At 37.2% G+C, this 18,961-nt stretch overlaps 1 protein-coding gene and 1 pseudogene across 9 annotated transcripts in view; both read right to left on the reverse strand.

Moving 5' to 3' along the window:
* HECTD4 (HECT domain E3 ubiquitin protein ligase 4) overlaps nt 1-18,961 on the reverse strand; it is a 194,701-nt gene that overhangs the window by 95,177 nt on the left and 80,563 nt on the right. For 6 of the 9 annotated variants that reach the window (XM_061170218.1, XM_061170216.1, XM_061170215.1 and 3 more), the window contains 10 exons: nt 16,605-16,763; nt 11,722-11,835; nt 10,845-10,985; nt 6,619-6,851; nt 5,756-5,901; nt 4,861-4,931; nt 3,852-3,957; nt 3,136-3,256; nt 2,331-2,459; nt 213-337 (listed from right to left, as the gene is read on the reverse strand). In XM_061170218.1, the coding sequence (XP_061026201.1) occupies nt 213-337; nt 2,331-2,459; nt 3,136-3,256; nt 3,852-3,957; nt 4,861-4,931; nt 5,756-5,901; nt 6,619-6,851; nt 10,845-10,985; nt 11,722-11,835; nt 16,605-16,763 (1,345 nt within the window). Of the gene's footprint in view, nt 1-212; nt 338-2,330; nt 2,460-3,135; nt 3,257-3,851; nt 3,958-4,860; nt 4,932-5,755; nt 5,902-6,618; nt 6,852-10,844; nt 10,986-11,721; nt 11,836-16,604; nt 16,764-18,961 lie in introns of those variants that run through there. The other 3 variants (XM_061170219.1, XM_061170217.1, XM_061170222.1) reach the window with 2 other exon arrangements.
* LOC133075729 (large ribosomal subunit protein eL36-like) lies at nt 12,490-12,766 on the reverse strand (annotated as a pseudogene).

Below are 18,961 nucleotides of genomic sequence, written 5' to 3' on the forward strand. Positions count from 1 at the left end.
CATGGCTGTCAGCCCAGTCCCACCTAAAAGCACCATTAATTGAAAGTTCAACTGTGTTTGGCTTTGAAACACTTGCCATTTCAACCTATTCTCACAAAGATCCCTCTATATTAAATGAACATTTGATGTTCTCTTCTCAAAGATTTCGCTTTCATAAGCAAATTCTTCTTCCTGAATGGCAGCAGGTCACAGTTCACAACCCATTTCCTCACCTCTGCTCCCGGTCAGCTATGTCACTATTTATGAGGGCAGTTGTGACCTGCTGTAGCATTTCCAACACTTCATCACATCCAGTCAGGATTTGGGTGGCAAGAGCCAAAATACTGACCTTTAGCTCCTAGGTAGAAAATATCATAAAATTATTTTTAAGCTTTGTGATGAATATACACTTACAATGACAACATGAAATGATGTATTTAATGATGCATTTCCAAATTAAATAATGAGGTGGCCAGAATAAGCCCAAAGCAGTAAGTTCCGCTAGGATGGCAAGTAACAATTTGAGTTGGGAGGCTAAGGTCTGGAGTGCTGACAGAAATACGCAGTATTTCACGGGGAGCACACCGAGTCCCTAGGAGAAAAGGCATTTCTCCCATCCCCTCCAGCACAAGAGAGCTCCCGGTGGCCAGCCCAGAAAATGTCCAGGTGGAAGATTGCCTTGGGTGGTATGAGGATAGCTAAAGAGAAAAACAGAACAGTAAAAGGCGCATGTATAGGCGGTGAATAAAATGAGACAAAAACACAACATTCTGAAACAGTACAAGTGACCTTTTTACTTAATGATTTAAACCATTACACTTGAAAACAGGCAAGTTAAAAAATTCAACTAAAGTAGCAGGCAGTTACAGGCTATTAAACATTAAAAATAACTATTGGAGAGTTCATGGGAGTACAAATACTAAATAATGTGTTAAGAAACACTAGTTAAGATCATAGAAATGTTTAGTTTACAGTTATTTTCTATTAGGGGAAAAAAAAATACAACCAAACTAACCCTTTAGGTGAAATCTATATCTTTTATTTTTCCCAGAATTCCTAGACAAGCCAGCCTACTCTGCCTTTACCAAGAGTATTTCCTTCCATGGGTTAATTAAGAATTTATAACATTTAGCCTTTCAAATAAAAAACATTGGTTTTCATTGTTGGAATTTTCTGGAGTCTTTTTGGGGTATTATTTAGATATTTTTATCATTAAGAGAAAAGGAATTCTGAACTGACTAGATGAGAAAAATCATGGCTTAAGTCATACTAATCCTATCAGCCTTCACCTACTGACTACACGCCAGCAGCAGCACATCCAGCTACTGCACAGGCCTCAGCTCTAATCCTCACTGCAGCCTCACAAGGGAGATGTTATGGCCCCTTTTTACTGATTAGGAAACTAAGGCAAGATAAGTTAATAAATAGTGTCAGCAATTTAAATGATTAATTCAGGTATTTCTGCCTGTTTAAAAATTGATTACATAATGAGATAAACCCATAAATATGAACTAGCAGATATGTGAAATCTCTTATTTATATAGTATGTATGCACAAAAGGGGTAAGAAAAGGGCAAACTATAGTGGCTTTTATCTTTAACTATGGCTTCCTTAGTTAATTTTTCAGTGTGTTTTAGTCAACATTTTAAGGAAGAATCAAGTTATTGATTTCTCTAATTCTCCCACAAAGATAAAATTCTGAAGAGCAACGCAAACAACAGCCTCAAGCATCTGTCAAAATTATAACAACCACGGCTATAAAAAAAAAATCTGTGGATTGCTATAAATTGCCATGTGGGAACAAATTATTGAGTTTACACAGAAGCTAACATAAAAATAATTACCGAAAATGGAATGAACTATAGGTTCAGAAATTATTCAACATAAGGATTGTGAGAAAATTATCAACTTTTTAAATTATTTGAATCAAGAGAACATAATAAACCAGCCAAAATGTCAAAACTGTTTAAAATGTTATGCTCCCTGATTTATTTATCTGTACATATATACATATACATACAGATATATATATTTATATATAAAACTTTCAGGTGCATATGAGATCACTTGTAAGTGCCATATTTTATAGTTCTTAAAAAGAGATGAAAATAAACAAAGGCACAAAAAGACTGACAGGAGCACGTGGATAACACATTATGAGAGTGTCACAAATATGGTAGCCACTGTGCAATGACATAAAAATCTATGAAATGAGCGACCTAATATTACCTCGCACAAAAATATAAGCCACATGGTGAAATCTGACGTCATAATACACAGAAATTTAGCCATTTAAGCTGTGCTTTACACACTGGGTAGAAAGCATCGTTAGAATAAAGCTTGGTGTTTACCTGTACCTTCAATGTCTCTCCCTGCAAGGAGTTGTCACTGTCATCATTCTCATCAGGTTTAATCAAAACAGTGTTACTGAGAAGGTGGTTCTGAACTGCCATCAGATAGCGCAGGCAGGAGGATGCAGCCTTTAATACAAATAAGGGCATTTAAATGACCTAAACCCTACTGAAAGAAGGGCTCACGTAATCCTCATGTTTTTTAAAGATTTCGACAAGGGAAGCAAAAGAGAAAGTACAGAAAACAGACCAAGTTAGTTTCTCAGGTGACTTATTTCCACATGGCTTTTGATACATAATTTGACACATTTACCATAACTTTCTGCCTTCTGCTACATATTTCTCACTAATCACTCCGATACTTGAATTTTTGCCTCTTAATAATTAATTCTTCCTACCACTCCTCCCCTCACATGCATCTCCATGAGAGAAGACTCTACCCAAACCCTTAAAAGAATCTTTTTCTCTGTAAAACACTTATGGTTTAGAAAACAATGCTAAATTAAAAAGTAATAGAAGGGAAATCCCCAGTATTTTAAACACAATGAAAACATCCAAATTCAGTCTAACAATTTATTGCATCAAGACATTTAAGCAGGAGGAATAAAGTCTTTGGAGAAAGTCCTTGAAGTGGATTTGTCTAGTTCTACATTTCTAAGACAAGCACAGTCATTCATTGACTTTCATCAATTAAGTCTGTCCTTGCAAAGTATAAGTATGTATGTACACACACACTTCAATACAGTAAAATGAAAACAGGGAAACTTGATATAATTTTGCTTTCATTAAACACATTTTTACTTACAGGCACAGTTGAAAGGAGTTTCTGAAAATCATCTTTAGAGACAGTTTGGCACTTGGTGATTAAGATACAGGATTCTCGTACAACAATCTTCAGAATGTAGTGTAAAAGTTCGTCATTTAGTCTTTAAAATGCAGGAAAAATGTAACAATAAGATACTAATGGTTTAATAATAAAAGGAAAAAATTTATACAATGGGTACAAGATGACAAATAGAAGATACAAAATTCACTGGTTCTCTAAGTAAATCATCTTACTCAGTAACGATTCTAACAACTAGGTATATTATTATCTAAATCAAATTTATGGAAACACAACGGTACTTAAGCACCTAGTTCAAGAATTTTATAAATAGCAGAGACACACCTTCTTCCCCTCTCCAGCTCGAACCACACCTTCACCCTCTCTCACAGACCAGCAATTTGATGACACCCTCCACCAAGATTTCTTAAATAAGCTCCGTCTGTTATTTCTGCTAAGTACCCTTCGTCCAGGCTCAAGTTATTTTACTCATTAAACTGAAATGTGCTATTATCATTTCTTAGGGCAACTGTGGGATTTATTATCTTTCAACTGATCCACAGTTTAGACTTAACACACCAATTATCATATAAGATATTATAGGAGACTGAAGTTGATTAAACACATTTAACTGTAAATTAATTACTGAGAAAAACACATAGAAAAGGCTAGCAGTGAATAACATAACATCACATCACCTGTAATGATCATCCTCCTCACTGCCAAATCGGTTGTTTTGAAGCTGTTCAGCTAAATTGGTTAGGATCACATCCCGTAGCTGGGAGAGGCCGCTGTTTCTCTCTCCTAACACAGAACAAAGTTCCATAAACTACCTTGATAATTACACTTAGAAAACTGATGTTCTTTTAAAAAAGTTTTTAAACGAGCAGACTGTCGACAATCTAGGGGCACCAGGCATATGTACTTACACAAACAACAGCAGCAAAAACTACATCACAACCAATCAGACTTTCTTTAACCAGTACATCCTGATTTAGGTGTAGTTACTGTCTTGATATTTCAGGAAGTGTAATTTCTAATTCCTCAAACTAATGTTGCTTATAAATGCAGGGTGTCTTTAACATGGTGAATTTTGTCGTTGTCGTTGAGTCTAACTTTAAAAGTTGGATTTTAATGTGTGGGGAAAAAACTGGCTTAGAAATCCCAAGAAATCATTATCTTTAACGTTCATTAAACATCTACAGTCAGGTACATTATGCTACACAGTGGGGATAGAAAGAGGTTTATAAAGCTTGACAATACATAGAACATGGTTTCTGCTTTCAATCTAGTTTAAGTGTTGGCATATGTGCATTTTAAAAATAACACTGAGATCAAGCCTCAGTAATTTTAAGAAAACTGAAATCATATCAAGCATCTTTTCCAACCACAACACTATGAGATTAGAAATCAATTACAGGAAAAAAACTGTAGAAAACACAAACACACGAGGCTAAACAATCTGCTACTAAATAACCAAGAGATCACTGAAGAAATCAAAGAGGAAATCAAACAATACATAGAAACAAATGACAACAAAAACATGACGACCCAAAACTTAGGCGATGCAGCAAAAGCAGTCCTAAGAGGGAAGTTTATAAAATAATGTTGACTAACAGATATGAAGAAAAAAAATTTTAAATTCAGTCATTTCCTTAGGGACAAAAAAGGATGTTTTTTCAAGGGTAATTAAAGGATAATTCTCACCTTCTGTTAAGACCAGCTTAAGTAAGTTATTGATTTCAGTTTCACCTGGGTACAAGATATTTAAACCAGAGCTGAAATGACAGAAAAGTCGAGAAGCTTTTAAACATGTTCTAGAAAATCCAAACTCTAAATATTTAAATTTTTATTAAAAGATGCCAGTTTGAGTACAGTTTCACCACTAAGAAAGTAACTGAAACTAAATTCACTGTTGTGATATAGTCCAATGACCTCCCTGATAAACAGTATCCCTCTCCTTCTCCTATTTGTGAATTACCAAAATGATAACTTATCCGAGGCTAGATGCAGAACTGGTTAAAGAGAATTGAGCTATAAAAAGTCAATGTATGGAAATCCAAAAAAGAGGGGAGATATGTATACGTATAGCTGATTCACTTTGCTGTACAGTAGAAACTAACCCAACATTGTAAAGCAACTATACCCCAATAAAAATTAATTAAAAAAAAAAAGTCAATGTAGTCTAACCAGCTGTATGCAGAATGTGCCAAAAAATCATTTGGGAAGTCAGTGGCAGAGCAAAGACTAGAATCCAGGTCTATCTGCTGCCAAAGCCTGTTTCTTAACCACTTTGCCACACTTTGACCCAAATGAGAAGAACATCCACTTGCAAACCACCAAAATATCTATTTAAAGGGATTTTTTTCTGTGTCTGTTTTAAGATCCGAAAGTGAGATGAGGAGTGTATGTACATGGACAGCTTGAGTCCTCTGGGAGTGGGGTCACAAACTTCTCTCCAGTTAAATTATCCTCTACACGTGAGGTCCTGACTGTGGGATGGGGTAAGAGACATCCAGGCTACCAGTCTGAAGGGAAAGTTACAATGCAGTGCAGGAGAAGCCTTCTGCAGAGAGCACTGAGAAAATCAGGTGCTGATTACCTGATGGCAAGGCAGACTTCCTTCTGAATTTCAGGGCAAATTTGATCTTTTGGTGCCATCAACAACTGCCAAAGAAGCAACCCCGACCGTCGAATGATGTCTCGATTTCTTTCAGTTTGTGGGCTGAAGAAAAATTTAAACACCACCTACAGAAACATAAGGGGTATATCTGAAAATGCTAATTCTACTGGGGATAAAATTATCCCTATGAAGAAAGAACACGCTAGTTATTCTTTTTTTTTTCACGCTAGTTATTCTTATGAATAAATACCCAGGTGGATTTTTAACCACAATCGCTTCTATTGTGTAATGGTATAATTATAGTAAATACTTTACATATATTAATTGCAATGAGCTATCAATACATATAGCAATACTCCATTAACTGCAGTGCTATGAATATGATGATAATTCTAATTACAGGATTAGAACGTGGTAAGATGCAAAACAGGAATGTTATTACATTTTTCTTCTGGTAGAAATTAGCTGACTGGGCTTCCCTGGTGGCACAGTGGATAAGAATCCACCTGCCAATGCAGGAGACACAGGTTCGATCCCTGGTCCGGGAAGATCCCACATGCTGTGGAGCAACTAAGCCCGTGCACCACAACTACTGAGCCTGCGCTCTAAAGCCTGCGAGCCATGACTACTGAAGCCCACGCACTTAGAGCCCGTGCACTGCAATGAAGAGAAGCCCCCGCTCGCCACAACTAGAGAAAGCCCGCACACAGCAACTAAGACCCAACGCAGACAAAAATAAATAAATTTATTAATTAAAAAAAAAAAAAAAGAAATTAGCTGACTGAAGCCAAGGTTTGTGTTTCTTTTTCTCTATTTTATTTATCTCAAAACAGTGTATTTACCTGAAAGACAACGAGAATGCAGCGTATGATACAGGTGTCTCCATTAACCATGGCCTTCTCCATAATGTCACAAATACTGCTAAGATGGTGTGCTTCAATTGGATGCTGCTTGCCCAAGACACTTGTGATTGGAAGATTGGGGTTGGTAGCAAGAAGATTGAGTTGGTGTATGCACATCGCACCAACGTGGTGCAATAATTGGTTTATAACCTCATTCGTGGTTATAGCCTCTTCTAGAAGATGAAAAGGAAAGTCCGTGAGGAAAGACATCTCTGGGTGGCCACCAAGGAACATACCTCTGACTTGCAAAAGGTGCATGCCCACCAGAAGGGACTATCTTGGCTCCAATCTCTCCCACTACTGCTGGAGAACCTTTTTCCCTGCCACAGAATGCTGGGGTGAAAACACTTGGAAATTTCCATTTTTTTAAAGAGTATAAGTAGCTACCACTTCTTGAGTCCTTTCTATATGCTAGACAATGGGCTGAATGCTTTACATGCTTTACCTTACAATATCATTATCAACTTAGACTATTTTAGCCCTGTTTTGTAGAGGAGTGACTCAAGAATTAGAGAGGTTCAGTAACTCACCCTAGGTCACACAGTTACTAAATGGTAGAGCTGGGATTTGAATTCAGGCTATCTCAGCTCAGATCCCATGGTGGTAACTATTCTAGAAAAATCTCTTCATCTTCTATGGCTCCTCTCTGGTAAAACCCACCACCCTCCCCAGCCGAGAAATATCTCCTCCCACGGTACCTCAAACATTTTGATCTCATTTAGTCACCACAGCCTAGACAGACATCAGTTCAACCTTGGTTAAAGAGAATTGACAAGCATCCTCTTATATAATAATAAATGCCTCATGATAGTTACAGACATTCAGGGAATGGAGGTGAAAATAATCTAAACAGGCAAAGTACAGGAAAAAAAGATTGCTTTTTTCCTTAAACCAGCTGAAATGAACTGCATAAAAGAAACAAGAAAGTAGGTAACCTTGGAGAGTCAGGCTTCGGTGGGGTAACCTTAGAGCTGCAAAAGGATTGTGGGCACCGTTAGCTATGAGGAAAGGACTCAAGGAAAACCTATCGGAAGGTAAACCTTGCCAAAACTAAACTTTTCAATTGCATATTAACCCTAAGGCCTGGCTGGGTCCCCCTCTCTTCTGTGCCTTTATGAGTCCTTGATCTTACAACAACAGAATTCAGGTTAGTATTGTTCATCTTCACCAAACACTTTTTGAAAGGTAGCTTTGGGATCTACCCAAATAACTGAGGTCTTTAAATTTCATTCTGAGTTAGATGGGAAGCCAGTGGAGGTGTCTGAGCAGAAGAGTGACAGATCTGACTATGTAGATTGTAAAAGACTCTGGCTGCTGTGTGGAGATAAGCCTAAGCAGGGTGGAGGAGGGCGACTGCAGGGGAAGTAGGAAGACCAGTGAGGGGGCTACTATGATAATCCGGGTGAAGATGATGGCCTAGACTAGAGTTGTAGCAGCAGAGATAGAGGGAAATGGTTAGACTTGGAATACATCTTGAAGATGGGAGCTGACAGGATTTGCTGATGTCCATTTGGATGTGGGGTATTAGAGAAAGAAAGTCAAAGATAACCGTAATTTTTTGGTCTGAGCATATGAAAGAATAGTGATCCATATACTGGAATATGGAGGACTCGGTAGGTATAGATTTGTAGCGGGGAGATACAGGGAGTTTGTTTTTGACATGTTAAGTTGAAGATGTTAGATATCCAAGTGGAGACGAATACATAGATTGGAGTTGAGGCAAGAGGCTTGGAGATAATAATTAGGGAGTCACAATATATAAATTTCTTCTTTTTTGCTGTTTTACAAGATACAATTTACACATACCATGAAGTTCACCCATTCTAAGTGCACAAAACAATGTTTTTTAGTAAATTTATACAAATACCAAAATCAAGAGTGAAAGCAGAGAAATTACTACTGACCCTATAAAAATTAAACTAGTTATAATACTAGGAGCAACTTTATGCCAACAAATAAGAAAACTTAGATAAAATGCACAAATTTCTAGAAAGACACAACTACCAAGATGAACACAAGAAGAAACAGAAAATCTAATAGATAATTCCAAAGTCTCAAAGTATCACCTCCTCCAAAATATTAATTACTGTGGTAATTAACATATGTCTCTGATGTTTTTCCTCCCAGGAGGTGGAGCTTAATTCCCCTTCCCATGAGTGTGGGCTTAATGTCTTGCTTCTAACAAACTGAATATGGAAGGTGAAGAAGCTTTCTTCACTCTGCAGTGAAGAAAGCTGGCATTTAAACCAAGTGATCAATTTTAATATCACTAGTAATAAGTCATGTTGCTATCATGTACCCTGTGATATGATGTAATGAGAAAAGCACTTCACCTCTGTGGTATTCTTCCCCCAAATCTATAACCTCAGTTTGAAAGGAGAAAACAACAGATGACCCCAAACTGAGGGAAATTCTACAAAGTATCTGACCAGTGTTCCTTAAAAGTGTCTTCTTCTATTCTTCAGATAGAATAACTCTATCCATCTATATCCAAGTTTGCTGATTATTTCTCCCACCATCTCAAATCTGCTATAGAGCTACTCCAGGGATTTTTTCTCTTCAGTCATTGAACTTTTCAAATCCAGAATTTCCAACTGGTTCTTCATCTTTTTTTTTTTTTTAAATAAATTCTGTGTTGAAATTCTCTGTTTAATCATGGTCATCATACTTTTCTTTAATCTTTTAAACATGGTTTCCTTTAGTTCTTTGAATTTAGTTCTAAAGGCTGCTTTGAAGTCTTCATCTGCTAAGTCTAATATCTGAGTTTTGCCTGCAGTGTTTAGCTACTGATTTCTCCACTCACTTTGTTTTCTTATATTCTTATTTCTATTTTCATTTTTACTTTCTTTCATTTGTTTATTTTTATTATTCTCATTTTTATTTTTAAGCCTGCCTTCCTAGTGGTTACCTCGTCTGAGTCAGAGGTTGTGCTCAAACACCCTGAGCCAGTAATACTTCCACCCTGGATGGAGCCACGTTTTCTGGGGGAAGCACATCAAAGTTTAGGCAGTTTTAAACTATTCCGTGGTTTTCATCTTCTGTGGGCCCTCTCAAATCTCTGCATGTGTATGCAGGCTCATTTTCAGCCAGGCTTGTGTGAACAGCTTGGGCCTTCTCTGGCTTCTTCTATGCAGATGTTTGGGGAGCTTACGAAGGCCCTTTGTAGCTTTCTCACTACCCACATCTCACTAGTAAATTTCTGGCTAGTTTGCTGGTTCGATGCTTGCCCTAACCAGGACCACAACCTCAGGCTAGCTAAGCCACTGGTTGTCTCTGTTTGTTTGCCACCGAGACCACTACTGTTACTGACATTGCTGCTGTGTGTGAGTTTTTTTCCATGCTCTGCTCCAAATCAGTCAGCCCCTTCTGGCAGCCAAGCTGCTGGCTTCCATGATCTGCCCCACCCTGATGGAATTACTGCACTGACCGAGCTTAAGGTAGGAGACAGGAGTGTCCGCAGCTAAGAACATCACAGACTTCTACTGTTCTTAGCCAAAGTTCAGTGGGTTTTTTTTTATGAATACCGCATCTCAATTTGGTATATGCCTTTGGTCAACTTCCAGAGCCTAGAAATAGTTAATTTTTTTTTAGTTGGCATTTTAATTTTATAGAAATAGTTATTTTTGGTAATTCAGTCCATTTTATCATTGCTTTATCAGGAGAGGATTTGCTGAGCTACTCGCTACACCATATATACCACTATAGTTGACTTTGAAGTCAAAAGATTTTACGTTAATATTAACTTATATTAAGAATCTTAATATTAAGAAATATAAAGGTCCTTTACCAGATAGTCTATCAAAATTGTAAGTTTGTGTATAAGTAAGTTGTTATTAATGCAAAACATTATAACAGCATATATAATCCCATGCCAAGTACAAATAAAGAACGAACTTCTGTCCCAAAGTTCTGACAATTTCAGAAGGGACATAATTTTCCTTTAAAAAAGTCTGTGGACCACCTCAAAAGCTCTATTTATTTACACACTTATTTACTTAATCATAAACCAATCAGATAATAAGAATTCTAGGTTTCTAAATTCAAAGAGGGAAGGCTGTTGACACATTTTGCTGCTTAGGCTATGTTCCCACTTACTAATGCTGCTGTACTCTCTCCTATTTCATGGGGGGAAAATCTCTTCCTGTAGGACTATGAGTGCACCTCACCTTTGGGCTCAGTGATGATATGGCTGACTCCAAGTCTCTGACAGACGTAATGGAAGGCCTGATTCCCAGGATTACACCATTGATCTATATAGTCATTCGAGCATGTCCATAGCATGTTGTTCACTGTATCGTAACAGGCACCTGCAAAAAGAACATCCTTTATTCAACTATCATACCATCTAGTGCTTGATACATACTTCTCATAAGCAGTGCTAAAGAATGAAAGGGCAAGGATTCTCCTCAGTGCTGGCAAGCCACATCCCACAACCCCCCAATGCTGGCAAAGCATTAGATTGGGGCTCAGTAGGAAGGCAGGATTCAATGTCTACTTGGCTTAACTCATATGTGAGAATGGAATAAGTCTCATGGAATAGAAAGTTTTTAGTAACTGACTTACATGTGACCTTTTTAATTCCAAAAAGGATTTAAGTGGCTTACAGTAAAACCCAGGTACAACAGGACTAATTAACATTAACACACAGTAAAAGCCTTAGTAACTGAGCCCAAAACTTAGATATGAGCTCCTAGGTGCCAAGGCAAAGAGAAAATCCAATGCGCTAACATAATGCTCATTTTCTAACAATAAGAAGTATACTAATCCCTCAGGGGAAAGAAAACTTTTTATGGCATGAACTTTAAGAAGAATTTGTTACAGACAACATTACACAACCTAATGGACAGTATCTTCAATAGTAATTTATGCAGAGGAATTTCACATATGACAATTGCTTGTATTAATCCTCACAATTAAAGAGTAGCATAAAAAAATTCTTTCAAGGAAACTAGAATACCATAGAGAATTAGCAAGATTTTTTAAGAGAACTTGCTTAAATTTTGAATTTTCCAAGGAAAATAAATGTGGGCATTTATTTCTTACCCAATCCTGGTACAAGAGCACCACGCCCCAATGAGCTTCCAGCAGCATCTATGAGATCAGCACGACTTGTGAATTGACCATCCGAAATATTATACACCAAGCTAGAAGCTAGGACTTCAGAAACAAATATTAAGCTGTTTAATAAGCCTTAAGATGATGGTTAGCTTAAACTTTAGCCTCTTAACAAGACTTTATAAAAATCACATCTTTTTTGGTTGTCTATTGGTGGTAACAATGAGGAGACAAAAGACACACATTAAGACCACAAAAAGAAAACGGTCATAAAGCCTTTTCCAATACAGTGAACCATATTTTTGAAAGTGTTTTTAAAATGGCAACTTTTACATACAGGTTTTTTTCAAGATAGATTGTCAAAAGGGTAATTGCAAGAGGGGTTATGATTATTAACATCACAAGGTAACAATATTTACAAGAAATACTTTACATATATTTGGTGCTCAAAACAGGTTAGTGGATGTTTAGTTGCTATCCTTCCAAGCCCTGGCTCTAAAACTTGGAAACACTTCGGCCTTTTCCCTTAACACAGGGAAGTGTAGTGATGACAAGCATGAGCTTTAGGATTCTGAATTTGAATTCCAGCTCTACCACTTCTGTGTGACCCTGGGAAATTTACTGAACCTCTCAGTTTCCCCATGTGTAAAGTGGAGATAATAAAAGTTACCTACTTTATACAGTTATTGTGAAGATTAAATGAGTTAAAATATATCAAGGATCTGCTTTTTTTTTTTTTTTCTGAAAAGGTTTTATTGTGGCTGCTGCTTTCCTCATGGCAGCCAGGACACTCCTCAGCTCCTCTTTCTTCCTCTTGGCACAGATGTATGTCCCCACCCTTTTCTGGATGAACTTGAGGGCCTGCTTGTTCTTGGAGACCCTGGCATGCCGCTCCATGGCATGCAGCTCCTAAGGGGCAAAGCCACACACCTTTTGGATCACATCTTGCAGGGCTATGCCTCAGCTTGCTCATGTTCTTGGTCACCTGGTGGCCCTTGTTGAGGCCCACGGCCATGGGGCAGCAAGGAGCCATGGCGGCTGCTCTTCAATGGCTGCCATGGCAGAAGGGCCTAGCTGCTATTATTGATATAACTTTCTTCCCCACTTTCCAACAGAAAATTCTAGCACTGTCTCTCAAGTTCCTTTTTCTTATTCCCATCACCCTAGTAATCCAGATTCTCATCACGCCTGACTTGAGCTATAATCTAAACTGTACTCTTTGTTTCTTTTCTATTTTCTATTGTTCTGTCCTGCACACCAACAAAATGGTTTTCTCCAAATCTCTTTTTCATTGTATTTACCATGCATATGCCTTTCCCCATGTGGCCACTTATATGAATAATAGCCATTTTTCATGACTTAAACTCAAAACTTCATGAAGTCTCTCCCCTCTACCCCACTCAACAATGACCCATTCTTCCTCTGATTCTGCAGCACTTACACCTGCTCCCCATGGTTCAGGCAGTGATACAGCATTGTATATCATTTTCTAGTTGTTTCACACACCTGCATCGTTTCTCCCAACCAGACTATGAGATCCTCAAGGCAAGCACCACTTTTCCCACTCACTGAGTAGCCACCACAGTGACCAGTGTGGAATAGGACATAGAAGAAATTTAAGCATTTATTTATTTGTTGGTCTAAAATAGAATCACTGGGTAAGCTATATCCTCATGAAAAAAATGGCACCGTGAAGGCCTGTTTTAATCAAATGGGGCTAATTTCAGTTGAGTGGAAAAAACCATGCCAAGGATACTAAAAAACAGTTTCAGATGATTAATGGTCAATAAAAAGACAAATAACCCAATTTTAAAATGGACAAAGGATTTGAATAGATATTTCTCCAAAGAACATATACAAATGGCCAATCAGCACAAGAAAAGATGTTCAACATCATTACTTGTTAGGGAAATGCAAATCAAAACCACAATGAGATACCACTTCATACCCACTATGGAGTACAGCTATTAAAAAAAAAAAAAGAAAATAACAAATGTCAGAGAGGATGTGGAAAAATTGGAGCTGTTGCTAATGAGACTCTAAAATGGTACAGCCGTTCTGGAAAACAGTTTAGCAGTCCCTCTGAAGCTTAAACATACAGGTACCACATGACCCAGAATTCTACTCCTACACATATACCCAAGAGAAATGACAACGTGTCTACGCAAAAACTTGTACGTGAATATTCAGAGCAACATTATTCAAAACAGTTCAAAAAGCAGAAACAACTCAAATGTCAATGGATTATATTCATACAATCAAGTATGATTTGGCCATAAAAAGAAATGAAGTAATGATTTGTGCTACAACATGGATGAACCTTGGAAACATTATGCTTAAAAAAAAAAAAAAAAAAAAGCCAGTCACAAAAGCACATATATTGTATAATTCCATAAATTTGAAAAGTCCAGAATAGGTAAATCCATAGAGTCAGAAAGTAGATTGGTGGATGCCAGGGGCTGGGGAAAAGGGGGGATAAAAGGAGTGATTGCTAATGGGTATGGGGTATCTTTTTGGAGTGATGGAAATGTTCTAGAATTAGATTGTGGTGATGGTTGGACAACTCTGAATATATTAAAAATCACTGAACTGTATACTTTAAAGGGGTAAATTTTATGGTATGTAAGTTACAACTCAATAAAGCTGTTATTTTTTTTTTTTTTAAAAGAGAGTAGTAAATTTACATCATTTACCTGAGGGCTAAAGGGGGCATCCTGGTCACATGTTACAGAAAACAGGCTGTTGAGAAAAAGTCTAAACCATTTAATTCTAAAAGCAAAAGAGAGGACTTCCCTGGTGGTGCAGTGGTTAAGACTCCGCGCTCCCAATGCAGGGAGCCCGGGTTCGATCCCCGGTAAGGGAACTAGATGCCGTATGCATGTCGCAACTAAGAATTCGCATGCCACAACTAAGGAGCTGGCGAGCTGCAACCCAGAAGCCTGCGAGCCACAACTAAGGAGCCTGCCTGCCGCAACTAAGGACCCCACGTGCCGCAACTAAGGAGCCGGCGAGCCGCAACCAAGGAGCCCACTGGCCGCAACTAAGGATCCTGCTGGCCGTAACTAAGGAGCCAGCCAGCGGCAACTAAGGAGCCTGCAAGCTGCAACTAAGGAGCACGCCTGCTGTAACCAAGACCTGGTGCAACCAAATAAAGAAAATAAATATTTAAATAAATTAATTTTTAAAAAGTAAAGACAAAAGAGTTTTGGAGTTATGAGTATCTAAATCCCAAACACGTGCAACTACTTGAAATGGCCTAAAAGTTAAGTTGATACTAGATAAATGGTTTTATTTAAGCTGCTGAGGTTAAATTTATATCTGCAGGTTAAAGTTGGGGTAAGAAATGCTTTTTTAAACATCTAAATGTGAAATATAATCCTTCAGTGGAATTACTGTAAGTAAATTATTTTAAAAAGACAGAATATAAAATTTGGGGAAATGAAAATAAGTAAACTGATTTTAAAACATTTTAATTTTATGTGCCTAAACAAATTTTAAGGAGAAAAGGAATGTTAAAAAAAAGGTGTTACCATATATAAAAGGAATATTTTGGGTTTGTTTTTGATTTTAGAAATACTCTAACATACTTTATTGCATATGATCACCAAACAATGGTGTGAGATACTATTGGCCTTTTATTTTTTACAGATGGGAAAACTGAGGCTCAGAGGGGTTAAATGATGTCCCTAAGGTAAGAAAGACAGAAAATGGCAATGTAAAAGGAACATTTTTTTATTCTATATTATTTTCTTTTTTTTAAAATTGATTTATTTTTATTTTATGTATTTATTTATTTTTTGGCTGAGTTGGGTCTTTGTTGCTGCCCGAGGGCTTTTCTCTGGTTGCGGAGAGCAGGGGCTACTCTTCGTTGCAGTGCGCAGGCTTCTCATTGTGGTGGCTTCTCTTGTTATGAAGCATGGGCTCTAGGCACATGGGTTTCAGTAGTTGTGGCACACGGGCTTAGTAGTTGTGGCTCGCAGGCTTTAGAGTGCAGGCTCAGTAGTTGTGGCACACGGGCTTAGGTGCTCCGCGGCATGTGGGATCTTCCCCGACCAGGGCTTGAACCTGTGTCCCCTACATTGGCAGGCAGATTCTTAACCACTGCACCACCAGGGAAGCCCTATATTATTTTCAATTTAACTATTTGTCCACTCTGAAGCCAAAATCACATTGCTTTAATTACTATAGTATGCTTCCCTCTTTTATAAAAATATATGTACACTTATATCCCCATATCCCTTCCCTCTTGTGTCTCCCTCCCATCCTCCCTATCCCACCCCTCTAGGTGGTCACAAAGCACCGAGCTGATCTCTCTGTGCTATGCGGCGGCATATGTATAGCTGATTCACTTTGTTATACAGCAGAAACTAACACAACATTGTAAAGCAATTATACTCCAATAAAGATGTTAAAAAAAAAGAGAAATACATAAAAAATATATATATGTACACTTAACATTAATGAATTTTTGCATATATTATTTTGTATCATATACATTTTTATGTGTCCTAAAATGGAGGTATTTCACAGACTTATTTTCATAGCTCTCCAGTGGGTAGAGTTCTTGCAGTGTCAGTAAATAAAGTGGCAACAGATTATTTTATTTCCTTAAATCTTCCTGACCTCATTATTATTTCTAGTAATTTTACAGGACAATAGTTTTCAGAAGTGTACTATTATACCACCTTCAAAAATTCTACTTTTAATTCCTCCTAGCCTATAACTATACTGATATGGTTTTTTCTTGTTATCAAAGAGCACCTGTAAACAGAGCAAGTGTAAAATCACTATTAGGAAAAACCTTAAATTTCCTTAAAACCTTAAAAGTTAGGGACAAATTGGGAAAAGAGCCACAAATAAATTTCACTTACTTTTTAAAGACGACAAACCACTTGTTCCACCAAAAAGAGACCGGGTAGCAGAGCTGCCTGATCCCCCTGGAGGTGGGACCAGCATCACCAAGTATGTACCACAGGTGTAAATGGGCGTCTTCCGAAGCATTTTTAGAGGAAGCCCACAGCTAGTATTCGCTGGTAAAAAGGAATGAAAATGGTGAGCAGAAATAGTTGACACACAGATTAATTTGATTACCAAACCAAATTAGAGTATAACGAAGGGGCCCCCAATTCTAACAAGAATATACTCAGAGTGAAAAAATAGAGCAAGAAATAATAAGCTAAGGGAAAAATAATGATCTTCTGTCTCCACAGCCTGGTCCCAAGCTTCCTGGTTACATGATCTGAACATTTCTCAAAGGTGTTCCCAGTATTCAATATGTCCTTATGCCTTTTAAAAATCTTTCAATGGACCTGAGGACACGGGGAGGGGGAAGGGTAAGCTGGGACGAAGTGAGAGAGTGGTATGGACATATATACACCACCAAATGTAAAATCGATAGCTAGTGGGAAGCAGCCACAGAGCACAGGGAGATCAGCTCGGTGCTTTGTGACCACCTAGAGGGGTGGGAGGGAGACGCAAGAGGGAGGAGATATGGGGATATATGTATATGTATGACTGATTCACTTTGTTATAACGCAGAAACTAACACACCATTGTAGAGCAATTATACTCCAATAAAGATGTTAAAATAAATAAATAAATAAATAAATAAATAAAATAAAAATCTTTCAAAAGAATGAACCCTCACATGGACTAAATCTCAAAATAAAAGAAGAATCCTACTGTGTATGTTTCCCCCTAGGAAACTGTGCTCCAGTAGAGATCTTTTCATTTTATATAGAACAAATTGTTAACAGGTTTGTGATATTACATTCATTATAAACAGCTCTGAACATGGAATCTACCAGAAATTTCAACCCATAACTAGTTAATAAAAGCTTTCACAATGTCTATCACAAAATAATTTTATGTCTCCAGAATTTATAACCCATGATGTATTTTCTTTTCTTTAGGGTCAGTGACATAAACTATCATTAGGAAAATAATTATTGTATCTAATCAAGAGGTATAAAATGTACTTTAATTTCCCTTACTCACTGGCAGATCTGAAAATGTAGGGTGAATTTAATGATTTTCTTTATATTAGTCCAGTGAAGATTGACGATGGCAACAGAAAGTCAGAGTGTTTTACCTAGGAAGCTGTCAAGGTATAAAATATGACTGCCTACATAGACATAAAATTATCTTTAGATGGTTTAGATTAGAAAAATGAGACAAGTGAAACCTAATCCGTCATTTGCTTTGAATGCCTGTGGTTCTAAAAAGCTCCATTTTTTAAAATTCCAAGCTGCCAACAAGTATATTCTTCATTTAGGACATAAATCCAGTAGCATAAATTTCCATACGTAAGAAACCCAAAAGGGGCAACGACTGAAAAACTAGCAACTTTGTGAGCATAACCACACAAAGAGCATAACCACACAATCGTGGTTTTCACCAAGATGTTTTTAATACACATACTCTTATTAACATGGTAATAGGTATTAGTTTATCACAGAATAAAAAATCCTAGACCCTCTGAATGTTGAACTAATTGTCAAAAGTTCACTTAGCCTATAACTGGTGAATTTTTATGTAGCAACCTCAGGTTAAATGAATACATAGAGAATGTGCATAAAAGTATGAGTGAAATCACATGTTTAGAGTACAGATACCAGTTTTCACAGGATTCTAAATATACCCTTGCCTTCTGAGTCCACTTTCTGATATCACCCATGTTTTCTTATGTAACAAACATTCCTTTAGTATTTGTATTGTGCAGGCTAGTATTCAATTTTCTCCCAAGGGACAAACCTAGATCAAGCCTTCAGCTTGTCAGGAAAATGTTTATTTAGGTAATAGGACTGTCCTCTACAAAGTATGTCCTATAATTCAAATTATCCACATACCCAAGTTATAACAACTATTAATAAATTCCCTACTTATATTTGATACAATAGAGACCTGTGGAAGTAAATACTATCCTTAAATTCTAATATGGACTAATAAGTATTTAAAATTTGATAGTCTCACAATGAATTAATCACAAATATTTTCTCTTCCTAACATTTCAATATATAAAAGGATTAAAGCATAAAACTGCATTTAATTCATTAAACATATATTAATTCAGATACATTTTTCTATACATGGCTCTTTTTCTAGCCTGATCTTTTACTACAGGTCATGATTTGTTATAAATTCATATAGTTGGTATGTAATATGAAAACTCCTCAAGAATAATGGTTCTTGACTTTGGGGGGGTCATAAATGACCCTGAAAATCTGAT

This window comes from Eubalaena glacialis, chromosome 15 (genome assembly GCF_028564815.1).
Source record: "Eubalaena glacialis isolate mEubGla1 chromosome 15, mEubGla1.1.hap2.+ XY, whole genome shotgun sequence".
Lineage (NCBI taxonomy): Eukaryota > Metazoa > Chordata > Mammalia > Artiodactyla > Balaenidae > Eubalaena > Eubalaena glacialis.